Here is a 15,774-nt window from a genome sequence, read left to right as displayed (position 1 = left end):
GTTTTGGAACCTCTAACTTGCCATGTTTGTTGTTTTGTGTGTCTGGCTTTTCGTGGATGCTGGAGAATTGAACCCAGGTCGGCAGGCTTGGTAAGCACGCACCTTTAATGCCTCAAGCATCTCCCTAGCCACCGTGTTTATTTTATTCTTCTCTGTCTTTTCCGGCAAAGCCTGTTCAGAGCCAGAAGCAAAAAGGTGGTACAGAGGAGAACCTAGCTACTGGTTCACAGAGGAAGCCACGGGAGTACTTGGGGGTGTGTGTGTGCCAGGCAGTTGAAGCACTGGTACCCATAGCTTCATCCTAAGGACGTTCTCTGAAGCCGAAGCGCAACATTGAGAAAACGTTCGCGTAAGCAGCATTTTGGCAAGCGTTTTCTGATAAAACGCATTTCGTTTCATAAACTGACAAGTTGCGGGATAGTTACAACTATTTATAGAACCCGTCTGACAAAATTCGCGAACAAAGAAAGGCAAACAAAAATGGTACGCTTTAAAATAAACATGGTGAAATCAACGCACGGAAGCAACTTGATTCCTCTAGTGTTATCGGTGGAAACGCGAGCGGTGTGTCACGTACAGTTTGTTTTTCTCCTCCATAGGAAGGTCTCAAAAGCTAGATTTCCCTGTGGCCACATAAAATATGGGGTCTGACCCGGAGTCATACTATAGGGTCTCTTAAAACTGGCATCCCCGCTGGTTGCACCCCTCGCCCTCACCTTCGAGGGTGTGCGAGGCGATGCACATGTTAGCACCAATTCATCCCCGTCCGTTAGAAAGGCGCCCGGATGTAGAGGGGGCGGAGCCCGTGTCTACCCGGCAGGCATCGCGCCCTCGTGTATATATAAAAGCTGCCTTATTGGCGGCTCTGCATTGGGCGTTAGAAAGCTTGGTGAGTGCCGCTACTTCGGTGGGGGTCACCTAGTGCTTCGCGCTCCTCCCTTTCTCCGCCTTCTCCTCCGCCTCCACCTCCGCCTCCGCCGCTGCCTCGTAGTCACTGTCCGGATGCTCCGCTGGGCTCTCGGTAAGCGGCCCCCTCTCGTACCCCGGCGGTGGGGTGACGCGCTTCGGGGGCGGCGGGGGGATCCCAGGGTGATAGGAGGACGGGCGGCGGCCTTCCAGGGGCAGCGGATAGGACGTGTAAGGGAAGGGTGGCGGGCGCTTGGGAGGGCGGCGGGGGGACGGGCTCCAGCGTTCTCGTGGCGGCGGAGGAGACGAGTGGCGGCGGTGAGCTCTGGAGGTGGCTCTAAGGCCGGCGGGGGCGTGTTCGGGGGTGGCGGCCCGGGGGTGGCGCCCCGGGGGCGGGTGGGCCTCCATCTTGCGTGGGCCAGGGAAGGGGAAGTATTCTTGTAAAGTGTGGCTGGAGAGGTGGGCGCTATGGCGGGTCGCCGTCACCGCGACCCACTACCACCTCGGGCCTAGGACGCGCGCGCGAATTGCCTGGCCGGCCGCGTGGGCGCCGCCGCCGCCGCCGCCTCCAGGTCTCCTGAGGCCTGTAGGGTTTCCCTGGCCTTGGCATGTTTGCGGTTTTTCTTTTGTTGTTGTTTTTTGTTTTTTAAGAGACGACTCCTTTTGGCCTTTTGTACGTTTGATGGCGACAGGACCCGCCCACCCTCCGGTCCCGCGGCCCATTCGCTTGGCCCAGTCCCCTTTCCCCAGGGTTGCCAGTATTTCCATGCTAAACTCTGGTTGGTACCCAAAGGGACTGCCCTCTTCTGACATAGAAATCATGCTCTGTTCCGTTATTGTCTAGAGAGGATAAAAGCCCCGAGGAGAGTTAGATATCTAATATCCCAGCAGTGTGCCTTGCACGTTTTTCTTAATGACATGGGGAAAATAAAATAGCTCATTCTGAGGTTTTCCTCCGAAAACCTGCAGTTGCGATGGAGGGATTTCCTCTAAACTTAACTCGTTTTTAATTCCTTTTAAGAAGTCTCAGGACAGCCGGGTGTGGTGGCACAGGCCTTTAATCCCAGCACTCTGGAGGCAGAGGTAGGAGAGGACTGCTGTGAGTTCGAGGCCACCCTGAGACTACATAGTGAATTCCAGGTCAGTCTGGGCTAGAGTGATACCCTACCATGAAAAAAACAAAAGCAAAAAAGAAAAAAGAAAAAGTCTCAAGACACTGATAGTGAAGTAGAAGTAGTTCTTACAGGTGTGAGGCACCTTCAGCAAAGAATCGTCTTTGGGAAGATTTAATTTTGTTAAGTCTGTCAACTTAAAGTTTTAGTATTGTGATTTTCAGGTTTGGATTCATCAGAGTTTTAATGGCATTTAGTAGAAATAAATTTAAAGGCTGGAGAGATGACTTAGAGGTTAAGGCGCTTGCCTATGATGCCTAAGGACACAGGTTCGGTTCCCCAGTACCTACATGGTGCATGTGTCTGGAGTTTGTTTGCAGAGGCTGAAGGCACTGGCACACCCATTCTCTATCTACCACTTTCTCAAATAAGTAAATAAATTACAAAAAAAAAAAAAAGCTGGCCTTGGTGGTTCACGGCTTTAATCCCAGCACTCGGGAGGCAAAGGTAGGAGGATTGCCAAGAGTTCAAGGCCACTCTGAGACTACATAGTGAATTCCAGTTGAGCCTGGACTACAGCTATACTATACCTCAAAAAAAAAATACAAAAAATAAATCTGAAATCTAGAAAAACAGTTCTAAACTACACAAGTCTCCTAGGCTTTGTAAGGCGCCCTGCTTTGGGGGCTTATTGGGAAATCTCAAATGTCAAAGTAAAAACTTCACTGAAAGCCTGGCCTGGTGGCACACGCCTTTAATCCCAGCACTCGGGAGGCAAAGGTAGGAGGATCACTGTCAGCCTGAGACTACATAGTGAATTCCAGGTCAGCCTGAACTAGAGTGAGACACTACCTTAAAAAAAAAATCAGGGCTGGAGAGATGGCTTAGCGGTTAAGCGCTTGCCTGTGAAGCCTAAGGACCCCGGTTCGAGGCTCGGTTCCCCAGGTCCCACGTTAGCCAGATGCACAAGGGGGCGCACGCGTCTGGAGTTCGTTTGCAGAGGCTGGAAGCCCTGGCGTGCCCATTCTCTCTCTCCCTCTATCTGTCTTTCTATCTGTGTCTGTCACTCTCAAATAAATAAATAAATAAAATTAAAAAAAAAAATCAGGCTGGAGAGATGCCTTAGCGGTTAAGCGCTTGCCTGTGAAGCCTAAGGACCCCGGTTCGAGGCTCGGTTCCCCAGGTCCCACGTTAGCCAGATGCACAAGGGGGCGCACGTGTCTGGAGTTCATTTGCAGAGGCTGGAAGCCCTGGCACGCCCATTCTCTCTCTCTCCCTCTATCTGTCTTTCTCTCTGTGTCTGTCACTCTCAAATAAATAAATAAAAAATGAACAAAAAAATTAAAAAAAAATCATTGAACCAAGGAGTGCATTGGCTTGCTGATAAAATAAAGTTAAATTATCTGTATGTACATTTGTTTGATATCAGTTAATTATATATATATATATATAGAAGTATGTTTTGAAAGGGAACAGATAGCCTCAAAGGTTATATGGTTAGTAAATAAGTAAATAGACAGTAAATAAATAAATCCACATTTTCATCTGCTGGTGGTGGTGGTTGTTTGAAGACAAGGTCTTATGTAGTTCAGGCTGGTATCAAATATGCTATGTAGCTGAGGCTGACTTTGAACTCCTGATCCCCCTGCTTCAGCTTCCCAAAGTGCTGAGATTGCAAGCAGGAGCTACCACCCGGTCCTTGGAACCAGTTTGTTTGAAGGCAGGGTCTCCCTTCTAACACAGTTTGACCTGGAACACACTCTGTAGCCCAGGCTGGCCTCAAACTCATAGTGATCCTCCAACATCAACCTCCTGAATAATGGGAATAACTAAAGGCCTGTGATGCCATGGTCGGACCAACCAGAACCAGTTCTGCCTTTAATCCCAGCACTGGAGAGACAGAGGTATGAGGATCACTATGAGTTTGAGGCCACTCTGAGACTACATAGTGAATTTCAGGTCAGCCTGGGCCAGAGTGAGACTCTACCTCAAATAAATAAATAAATAAATAAACGAATAAATGTATTTGTGGGAGTGGAGGAGGGGGTGCCAAGGTCTTTTGCCATGCAAAAGTCAGATGCTTGAGCCATTTTTGTGACTGATTTACATGAGCAGCTTGAGAATTGAGCCCTGGGAGGCAGACTTTGCAAGCAAGAGCCTTTAAGCTTTGAGCCACCTTCCCAATCCCCTAGAACCACTCAGTTTAATTTTTATTGAAAGTTTCAATATATGAACATACTGCAAATTGGTCATATTCTTATCTGGTTATACTCTGTTTTAAAAATTTTTTTATTTGTATTTATCTATTTGAGAGCAACAGACAGAGAAAGAGGCAGAGGAGGGAGAGAGAATGGGTGCACCAGGGCCTCCAGCCACTGCAAATGAACTCCAGACGGGTGGGCCCCTTGTGCATCTGGCTAACGTGGGTCCTTGGGGATCGAGCCTTGAACTGGGGTCCTTAGGCTTCACAGGCAAGCACTTAACCGCTAAGCCATCTCTCCAGCCTATTTGGTTATACTCTTATATCCCCTTTCTTCCACCCCCATTCCACTGGGATGATAGTCACTGTGGGGTGGTGAATGCACCAGTCAGTTTAGCAGGGGTAGAATGCCTCAGGGTATACCTTCCCATCCTATGGCTCTTACATTCTGTTGTCCTGGTCTTCTGCAATGTTCCTTAAGCCTTGGAGGGCACATTATAAGTCTCTTTTAGTGTTGATCTCACAGCAGCCTCTGATTTTCTGCTTTGATAGATTTTCATTTTCCTCAGTGTCTATCCTCATCTCCCTGGAGGAGGTTCTCAGGATAGCAGTGAGAGCAGCACTCATGTAATCTGTCACTTTCTCTGTAATATTTCATGGGCTCTGGCAGGTGTGATAGAGGTGGCTCATCTGGTACTGTTCTTGTCATTCTGTTGGGTCTTGGGTTTCCCTGATATATGCTGCCACCTGTAAAAATTAGATTTTCTAGCCAAGAATGAGAGCAGCATGAATCAAAAGGGATAAACAAACATTTAGAAGACTTTTTGAGGGGCATAACTTCTCCTTTTAGCTAAAGAACATTGGAAGCTTCACTCTAGGATCTGTGACCTCCCAAGCCTTATGCTTCTGACTTGGCTCTCAGTCCTAGGCATGAAGTTTAAGTATGTCTGTGCACGTGTGTGCACACATGCCATGGGATGTGTGGAAATCAGAAGACAGCCTAACCTAGTAAAGTGAGGTCTCTCACTTGAACCCAGACTCACCAATTTGGCTAGTCCAGCTAGCTAGCTTACTCCCAAGAATCCCCTTTCTTAGCTTCTAGAAAGCTGGTATTACAGGTGAGCATGTTGGCATTTTTGTGGGTGCTGTGGTAGTCCAATCCTCACATTTGTATGGTAAGTGCTTTACCAACTGAGGCAACCCCCACCTACAATAGATTTATTTTCTTTTTTTCTTCTATTTTTCTTTTCTTTTAGCTTTTCAAAGTAGAGTCTCACTCTAGCCCAGACTGACCTGGAATTTACTATGTAGTCTCAGGGTGGCATCAAACTCATGGCAATCCACCTACCTCTGCCTCCCAAGTGCTGATATTAAAGGCATGTATGCATGTACCACCACACCTGACTGTTTTTCTTTTCTTTTTCCTAGGTAGGGTATCACTGTAGCCCAGTCTGACCTGAAATTTACTGTGTAGTCTCAAGGTGGCCTTGAACTCAGGGCAATCCTCCTACCTCTGCCTCCTGAGTGCTGGGATTAAAGGCATGCGTCACCCACCATGTCTGGCTTGGTTTTCTTTTAATTAGTGTTTCTGTTATCCTTATGTATATCAGGAAAAATTGTCATCACTATATATCATCTGGGTCCAATGGAACATTCTTTTTTTTTAATTTTTTTGTTCATTTTTATTTATTTATTTGAGTGTGACAGAGAGAAAGACGCGCGCCAGGGCTTCCAGCCCCTGCTTACGAACTCCAGACGTGTGCGCCCCCTTGTGCATCTGGCTAACATGGGTCTTGGCGAATTGAGCCTCCAACCCGGGGTCCTTAGGCTTCACAGGCAAGCGCTTAACTGCTAAGCCATCTCACCAGCCCCCAGTAGAACTTTCTTAATGTTATTTCTTTCTCTCTCTGTCTTTGGCTTGTTTTTTATTTTTCAAGGCAGGGTCTCACTCTAGCTCAGGCTGACCTGTAATTCATTATGTAGTCTCAGGGTAGCCTCAAACTCATGGTGATCCTCCTATCTCTGCCTCCCAAGTGCTGGGATTAAAGGCATGCATCACTACACCCAGATTTATGTTATTTCTTACAATGTTAAGTCCACTCACAAATAATTTATATAAGAATAAAAGAGGGTGGAGAGATGGCTTAAGGGTGAAGACACTTGCCTGCAACACTAAAGGATCCGGATTTGATTCCCCAGAACCCACGTAAGCCAGATGCATATGGTGGTGCATGTATATGGAGCTCATTTGTAGTGGTTAGAGGCCCTGCCACACTGATTCACTCTTTCTCTCGCATAAATAAATGAAAAATAAATAAATAAAAAGTATAAAAGAGATAGCAAGAGCAAAGCCTTGGTTTCAGCCCCCAGCTCTGGGAGAAGGAATGGTGGAAACTTAGATATTTAATAAATGTTTAGACATGGAATAACTCTTTGTACTTAGGAAAATGAAAAGTGCCTGGGTGTGGTAGCACACAGGAGGCAAAAGAAATTTCAAGGTCAGCCTGGTCTATGTATAGAGTTCCAGACCCGCCAGGGCTACATAGTGAGACTGCCTCAAACAAAAATTGAAAAAGAAAAATAGGCATTTTAGGAGCTAAGATAATCTGCTTTTTTGACATCTTGGGGATGAAATCCCAGTCCTTGAGCATGTTAAGCAAATGCTCTACTACGGAGGTGCGTATTCACCCTTAAACTTTTTTTCTTTGTTTTTGCTCTTTTGTTTTTCAAGGTATGGTCTCACTCTAGCCCAGGTTGACCTGGAATTCACTCTGTATTCTCAGGGTGGCCTCAAACTCACAGCGATCCTCCTACTTCTGTCTCCTGAGTGCTGGGATTAAACACATGCACCACCATGCCTTTTGAAATTTTTATTTTATGTTTTTTATTACTTATTTATTTAAAATATATTTTATTTATTATTTGAGAGAGAATGGGCACACCAGGGTCTCCAGCCACTACAAATGAATTCCAGATGCATGTGTCCCCTTGTGCATCTAGCTTACGTGGGTCCTAGAGAGTCTAACTGAGATCCTTTGCAGGCAAACGCCTTAACTGCTAAGATATCTCTCCAGGCCCTTATGTTTTAATTAATTAATTTGCCTATCTGTATGGGGGAACCAGATCCTGTTTCTGCTGTAAAGAAACATCAGAAGCTTGTACTACTTTTTGCATCCAGCTTATATGACTGGCTTAGGAGTTGGATGGGTGGCAGGCTTTGCAAGCAAGCACCATTAAGTACTAATCAGTCTTCCCAGCCTCCCTCTCCCCATACCCCTTCCCTTATTTAAAATAAGGTTTTATTGACAGTTTTCTTGTATGTACATAATATTATCATAGTCCTCTCCCATCACTCTCTCTTGACTGTTACCCTTCTTCTGTCTCCTTCATTCCTCTGACTAGTTTCTGAACTATTTCATTTCTGAGACAGGTTCTCACTTCATAGCTTAGGCTGCCCTTGAACTTGCTATGTAGCGTAGCCTGGATCCAAACTCATGATCCTCCTGCTTCAGCCTCTAAAGTCCTGGGATAACAAGCAGATGCCACCTTGCCTAGATACAGTGAAAATAATTTCTTTGATATTTTCATATGGAATATATGGTATGTGAATCAAAATTCAAAATATAATACACAATAAAACTCTTCCATAAACAATTCAGACTTTTAAAACTTGTAATATAATTGCTTTTATTTAAAAGCACAAATAGGGCTTTGGATGTTGCTTAGTAGTAGAACACTGACCTGATATGTGCAAGGCCCTATATTTTTATCCTCAATACCACCAAAAAAAGCCCAAATAACTACAGGCACACAAGGTTGTAAAAGAGAAGACTATTACTTATAGTTGTCTTTGTTTATTCCGTAGTGTTATATTAGCTTATATAAAAGACATTGGATATTTTTCAGTGAATAATTCTATGAAGAACTTTGTCCATCTGATTTTCTGTTACTTTTCAGTTAATATTGAGAAAAAAACAAGAAAAAATTGTAAACTGAGCATTTATTTACAGGTTTTCTTATGGTAATAATAGCATTCATTTCAGAAATGTGAAGAATAAATCAGTTTTAAAAAATGTCAGGTGGGCCGGGCATGGTGGCACACGCCTTTAATCCCAGCACTTGGGAGGCAGAGGTAGGTGGATCACTGTGAGTTCGAGGCCACTCTGAGACTGCATAGTGAGTTCCAGGTCAGCCTGGACTAGAGTGAGACCCTACCTCGTAAAACCAAAAAAAAAAAAAAAAAAAAACACGTCAGGCTGGAGAGATGGCTTAGCGGTTAAGGTGCTTGTCTACAAAGACAAAGGACCCAGATTCATTCCCCCCAGTGCCCATGTAGTCAGATGCACAAGGTAGTGCATGTGTCTGGAGTTTGTTTTTAGCATCTGGAGGTCCTGGCATGGCCATTTTTTCTCTCTCTCTCTGTCTCTCTCTCAAATAAATAAATAAATAAATGTCACAGCCTTTTGAAATTTATACTTACTAAAAAAATACCGGGTGTCACAGAGTAAGTTTGAGGTCAGCCTGAGCTAGAGTGACACCCTACTGCAAAAAGAGAAATAGAAAAATAAAATACAGGGTAGGTACTCATTTTTACATAAAATGCCTTGAAATTTATTTTTAATTCAATAATTCATCATAAGATGAATTATACACAGATATAATACATACCAAACTCAAAAGATATGGCTAGAGAAATGGCTTAGTGGTTAAGGTACTTGCCTGCAAAGCCTAAGGACCCATGTTCCCCTCTCTAGATCCCACATAAGCCAGACTCACAAAGATGAGGCAAGCACAAAATCTCACATGCCCACTAGGTGGCACAAGCATCTGGAATAGGATTTCAGTAGTTGAGGCCCTCGGCCACTTCTCTCTCTCCCTCTGTCTCTTGCTGTCTAAAATAAAAATAAATAAATAGGGTTGGAGGAGATGGCTTAGTGGTTAAGGTATTTGCCTACAAAGCCAAAGGGCCCAGGTTCTATTTCCCAGGACCCATGTCAGCCAGATGTACAAGGGGCTGCATGTGTCTGGAGTTCATTTGCAGTGGCTGGAGGCCCTGGTGCACCCAATTCTCTCTCCGTCTCTTTCTCTCGCTCTCAAATAAATAAATAAAATATAAAATATATAAGTATATTTTAAAAGATAAAATTACAAAAAGATTAGATAAAGTCCACTCTAGTAGTAGTTATTTTATAGAGTGGAAAACTAAAACTGAATTTGCTAGATCTAATGATTTCTGAATTAAGTCTCGTGCTTTGATATTTGGCATTACTGGGAGTTCATAAAATTGATTGATATGTATTTGTTCTTAGGTGTATATTCAATTTGATGAATGACAGCAGCACTTTTCAACAAAAAAGTAAGTAACTGTTTCTATAGTTAATACTAGTATACATGGCTTTTTTTTTTTTTACTGGTAATCTTTTTTTTTCTCAAGAGAAAAAACAAGTAAAAAATTTTCTTAAAATCAAAAAACTTGAGCTGGAGAGATGGCTTAGTGGTTAAGGTGCTTTCCTGCAAAGGCTAAGGACCCAGGTTCAATTCTCTAGTACCCACATAAAGCCAGATGAAGAATGGCACATGTATCTGGAGATAGCTAGAGGTCTTTGTCAGCCCATTCTCTCTCTCCCTCCCTCCCTACAAATAAATGCATGAATTAAAAAAAATACTTAGACTTATTAAAGTACTATGTACAGCAAATACAAAGTAAATAGTATACAGTAAGATGAATTAGAACAAAGTAGAATGGAAATGTTTCTTCCTTATCCCTAGAGTTAATTATTGTTATCATTATTATAGGTTTAGTATATATAATCACAAATGTTTTTGTTTATTTTTATTTGTTTATTTGAGAGTGACAGAGAGATAAAAGAGGCAGATATATAGAGAGAATTGGTGTACCAGGGTCTCCAGCCACTGCAAACAAACTCCAGATGCATGTACCCCCTTGTGCATCTGGCTAACTTGGATCCTGAGGAATCAAGCCTTGAACTGGGATCCTTAGGCTTCACAGGCAAGTGCTTAACCACTATGCCATCTCTCCAGCCCTATAATCACCATTTTTCCCCCTCAGGGTAGCCTTGAACTCACAGCGATCCTCCTACCTCTGCCTCCTGAGTGCTGGGATTAATGGCATGTGTCACCACACCCGGCTTTATACTCACAAATTCTATGCCTAACAATAAAGTTATTTCCAACTAAAATCATACAGGACAGGCGTGGTGGCTCATTCCTTTAATTCCAGCACCCAGGAGTGTGAGGTAGAAGTATCACTCTAAGTTAAAGGCCAGCCTGGGCTACAGTGAGACACAGTTTCAAAAAAAAAATAAATAAATAGGTTGAGGAGATGGCTTAGTGGTTCAAGGAATTTGCTTGCAATGTCTGTAGGCTTGGGTTTGAGTCCCTAGTTAAAGCCCGATGCACAAAGTGGCACATGTGTCTGTAGTTTGTTTGCAGCAGGTCCTGGTGCACCCATACTTACAAACACACTTTCCTCTCTGTTTGCAAATAAATAAAAAATAATTTAAAGTGAGGAAGGGACTGGAGAGATGGCTCAGGAGATAGAGAGCATCCACTGTTCAAGGTGTAGAAAGCATCTGAGTTCAATCTCTAGACCCCATTCTGAAGCTGATGGATGGCCAAATGGGAAGTGGAGATAGAATTCCCAATAAGTAAGTTCACGGCAAACACAGCAAAAAATAGCAGAGTAAGAATACAAAGTGAGAAACCCTGTCTCAAATGAGTTGTGGACAGGGGAAGACCAACCTGAAAGTTGTCTTCTGACTTTCACACATGTGCCTACATTTTCACACCTTACAGACGCATTCACACATTTATTCACATACAAATGTTTTAAAGTGAAGATGGTTTGTAAGTCTACACAGTTCCACTGTGGCATTAAAGCATATTATATTACTTTTAAAATTATCAGTGTTGGGGGCTGGAAAGATGGCTAAGTGGTTAAGGCACTTGCCTATGAAGCTTCAAGACCCACGTTCAATTCCCCAGTACCCACATAAGCCAGATGCACAAGGTGGCGCATGCGTCTGGAGGTCCTGGTGCACCCATTCTCTCTATCTGCCCCCTCCCCCCCACGCCTCCATCTCTCAAATAAATACATAAAATATTTTTAAGTTAAAAAAAAACTTATTGGGCTAGAGAGATGGCTTAGCAGTTAGGCACTTGCCTGTGAAGCCTAAGGACCCTGGTTTGAGGCTCGATTTCCCCAGGACCCATGTTAGCCAGATGCACAAGGGGGTGCACGCATCTGGAGTTCATTCGTTTGCAGTGGCTGGAGGCCCTGGTGCACCCATTCTCTTTCTCTCTCTCGCTCCCTCCCTCCCTCTCTCTCCGTCCCTCTCAAATAAATAAATAAAAATGAAAGAATATTAAAGATAAACTTAACACTGTACATGAGTCTCCATTTCTTGAAAGAAGTATTGCCTCATTTGTCAAGTTCCTTAGCCTATAGGATGTATTGTCATATGTTAAGTGTTTACTTTATATCTAGTAAACAAAGGAAGACAAATAAATGATTTCACTTTGAAGGAGCTTACTTTTGGAATTGAACATGAACAGTGAACATGTACACATTTAAAATAGTGAGCACATTGATAATTCATAGTAAACATTGAATTGCATTGCAATAGAAAAACTTGTTGAATATGCAAATGATGAACAATAAATTATGCTATAATTATTTGAATTGGAAGATTCTGAATAATTTTATTTTTTATCTATTTATTAGAGAGAGAAATAGGCAAGTAGACAGAGAGACAGAGAACGAGTGTGCCAGGGTCTCTAGCCACCACAAATGAACTCCAGATGCATGTACTCTCTTGTGCATCTGTCTTACGAGGGTCCTGGGGAATCAAACCTGGGTCCTTTGGCTTTGCAGGCAACTACCTTAACCACTAAGCAATCCTTCCAGCATTTGAGCTGAAGTCTCTTACTGATCCTGGAGTTTTCCACAGCTCTAGTGATTCTCCAGTCTTTGCTCCCCTACAGAACTGGGTTCATGGACATACGTGGCTATTCGCAGTCATTCATGTGGGTCCTGGGAATCAAACTTGAGAAGTTTCTCAGACCTCTTTAGACCCTCATGTTTACACAGGAAGTGTTCTTCACTGCTGAGCGGTCTCTCTAACCCATCTATTTTCTTTTTTTAAATATTATTTATTTATTTGCAAGCAAAGGGGGACAGAGAGAATGTCAGAGCTTCTTGCCACTGCAAAAGATCTCCAGATGTGTGCACCACTTTGTGCATCTGACTTTACAGGGGTACTGGGGAATCAAATCTTGGCTGTTAGGTTTTTGTTTTGTTTTTGTTTTTTTAGTTTTTTTTAGTTTTTTTCGAGGTAGGATCTCACTCTGGCCCAGGCTGACCTGGAATTAACTATGTAGTCTCAGGGTGGCCTCGAACTCACGGCGATCCTCCTTCCTCTGCCTCCCAAGTGCTGGGATTAAAGGCGTGCACCACCACGCCCGGCGGCTGTTAGATTTTGGAAGCAAGCACCTTTAAACTGCTGATCCATCTCTCTAGTCTCTTCTCTGATGTCTTTAATAACTTTTATTCTGTCTCATTGCTTTGGTCTTTCACATTGGAGGTTTTCCTCAAATTTAAAAGTGTTCATTGGTTTTATATTTAAGAGTGAGGCACTAAACTGGCATAATGGCTGGTAAACATTTGTAATCCCAGGACTTACAACGATGAGTTAGGAAGATTGTTTTTGAGACCAGCCTGAGGCTACAAAGTAAGTTCCAGGCCATCCTGAATAAGACCCTTTCTTTAAAAAAAAAAAAAAAAAAAGTTGGCCAGGCATGATGGTGCACACCTTTAATCCCAGAACTCAGGAGGCAAAGGTAGGTGGATTGCTGTAAATTCAAGGCTACCGTGAGACTATGTAGTGAATTCTAGGTCAGGCTGGACTAGAGAGAGACCCTACCTTGAAAAAAAAAGTTGGAAAGATGGCTCAGCAGTTATGAGTGCTGTCTCAGTAAACACAGGGGCTTGAGAAGGCTTAAGAAACTGCTGAAGTTTGATCCCCAGGACCCACACAAACAGCCAAGTAATCCCATGTGCAGCTATAACCCAGTGCCCATAGGAGAGCAGAGACCTAGGGATTTCTGGAGCTCATGAAAAAAACAAGCTGTGTGATTGGTAAGAGACTCTGACTCAAATAAGAATGATGGAACAGGGCATCTGATGTTGCACTCCAGCTGCTGCAGGCAAGTACACACACTGCAGGGAGGCAAATAGGGCACACACACATGCATATATCATACACACTAACACCACATTATATACAAACAAGCAAAATATAACAAAAAAGAAGGGACCTGGGCTGGAGGGATGGCTTAGTGGTTAAGGTGATAGCCTGCAAAGCTAAAGGACACAGGTTTGATTCCCCAGGACCCACGTAAGGCAGATGTACAAGGTGGTGCATGCTTTTGGAGTTTGTAACAGCTGAAGGCCCTGGCATGTCCATTCTCTCTCTCTATCTCCTCTGCCTCTTTCTCTTTCAAATATAAATAAAAGTGAAAATATTTTTAAAAGGGGACTAAAATGTTTATTTTGAGCTCTATATGCTTCTTCAGAACTTATAGGCTAGTGTTATCAACAGTATATTCTTTGCCTAATTTCTTTTTTTTTTTCATTTTTTAAATTTTTTTATTGATTTGTTTTGTATTCAGCAAATACAGTTTGGTACCATTATTAGGCTCAACTGTGACTTAGTCCTTCCCCTTGGCCCCTCCTTGTTGAGAGTATATGGGTCATGCATTGTAGAGTTAGCCCACAGTTGTGGGTAGGATAAATGTCTCTGCATATAATGACCCAACATGTGGCTCTGACATTTTTTCCGCCCCCTCTTCTGCCAAATTTCCCTGAGCCATGTTGGGTTCATTTTTGGTCTGCTTCAGTGATATGAGGCATTGGGGGCCTCTGGATCTCTGGCTCTCTGGTTTGGTAGGAGTTGATTTTTCTCGGTGTTGATCTCCTTCCCCCTTGTGCTGGTACCGTGTGTTGTTTGTTTTTCAAGTAGGGTCTCTAGCTCAGGCTGACCTGGAATTCACTATGTAGTCTCAGAGTGGCCTCAAACTCACGGCGATCCTCCTACCTCTGCCTCCCAAGTACTGGGATTAAAGGAGTGTGCCACCACGCCAGGCTCAATTTTTTTTTTTAACAACTTACATGATTATAAAAAAAGTATCCCATGGTAATGCCCTCCCTCCCCTCACTTTCCGCTTTGAAACTCCATTCTCCATCATATCCCCTCCCCCTCTCAATCAGTCTCTCTTTTATTTTGATGTCATGATCTTTTCCTCCTATTATGATGGTATTGTGTAGGTAGTGTCAGGCATTGTGAGGTCATGGATATCCCGGCCATTTTGTGTCTGAGGGGAGCACGTTGTAAGGAGTCCTACCCTTCCTTTGGCTCTTACATTCTTTCTGCCACCTCTTCCACAATAGACCCTGAGCCTTGGAAGGTGTGATAGAGATATTGCAGTGCTGAGCACTCCTGTCACTTCTTTCCAGCACCATGATGCCTTCTCAGTCATCTCAAGGTCACTGCCATCTGAAAAGAGAAGATTCTCTACCAACATTGAGAGTAGCATTAATATAAGGGTATGAACATTAAGAGAAGTGCTTACTGTGCATTTTGATAAGCATAGTATATACATTTAGCCAGATAGCAGCAGACCTTACACCCCTAGGGCTCATGACTACCCCTGTTTTAAGTTTTCAGTATCAGGGATGTATTCCCTCCCATGGAGCAGGCCTTCAGTCCAATTAGAGGGCAATTGGTTTCCGCCATGACAGACATGCCACTATTGCGTTCATTGGGGCTGGCTGGCAAAATTTAAGACTTGCAATGTCTACTGTTGAGTATCTTCACTGGTGATTTCTCTCTCTCCCATTAAACTGCATACAGAATGGCTTCTTCTAGCTTTCTATCAGCTGGTCTACATGTAGGAGGTTATCAGCTCAGTTCCAGCAGGATTTCTCAGTGGCCTTGCAGCCCAAGTATGTGGAATCTTCAGCAATAGGGTCTTGTCATCTATTCCTGGTGGGAAACGAAAGGCCTTGGCAATGGCCTATAATGTTTGGGGGGCATCAGGGACCTCCCTGGCCAACAACTCACTGGAAGGTATCCCATCCCTCTGCGTAATTTCTTCAGGTGAGAAATGTCTAGTCTGTCCTAGAATGGAATAAGCTTCATTTAATTTCTCTAGTTTCATTATAGTACCTCTTTTATTTTTGCTGTGCCCAGTATCTCTGACTCTGGCAGCAATTTCTCTCCAACCTGTTTTTTACCTTTTACTCTTAGCTTATCTTCCTTTTGTTAATACAGGTGGAGATTTATAGGTAAAGATTAGGTATTATCCCTTTGTAAGTATTTTTATTCTTGCTTGAAACTCGCTTTGATTAGATTTGATTTAAAATTTTTTGCCTAATGTAAGTAGTTGTCCTCCATTTTCTAGCTAATTTGCCAGTTTTTTACTAGTTTCTTTCTCTTCTGTTTTGAGATAAGATCTTAATGTATACTTAGGCTGGCC

At 43.3% G+C, this 15,774-nt stretch overlaps 1 protein-coding gene across 3 annotated transcripts in view; it reads left to right on the top strand.

Moving 5' to 3' along the window:
* Positions 1–884: 884 nt before the first annotated feature.
* The window catches only part of Znf280c (zinc finger protein 280C), a 66,756-nt gene continuing 51,866 nt past the window's right edge, over positions 885–15,774 (top strand). Inside the window, exons 1-2 of one of the 3 annotated variants that reach the window (XM_045141111.1) lie at positions 885–1,021; positions 9,528–9,574. In XM_045141111.1, coding sequence (XP_044997046.1) covers positions 9,544–9,574 — 31 coding nt within the window. In that variant the 5' untranslated portion in view covers positions 885–1,021; positions 9,528–9,543. Of the gene's footprint in view, positions 1,022–1,988; positions 2,047–9,527; positions 9,575–15,373; positions 15,396–15,774 lie in introns of those variants that run through there. The other 2 variants (XM_045141112.1, XM_045141113.1) reach the window with 2 other exon arrangements.

The sequence above is a fragment of the Jaculus jaculus genome, chromosome X (assembly GCF_020740685.1).
Source record: "Jaculus jaculus isolate mJacJac1 chromosome X, mJacJac1.mat.Y.cur, whole genome shotgun sequence".
Lineage (NCBI taxonomy): Eukaryota > Metazoa > Chordata > Mammalia > Rodentia > Dipodidae > Jaculus > Jaculus jaculus.
Note: the sequence above shows the minus strand (reverse complement) of the source record. Positions and strands in the feature narration are given on the sequence as shown.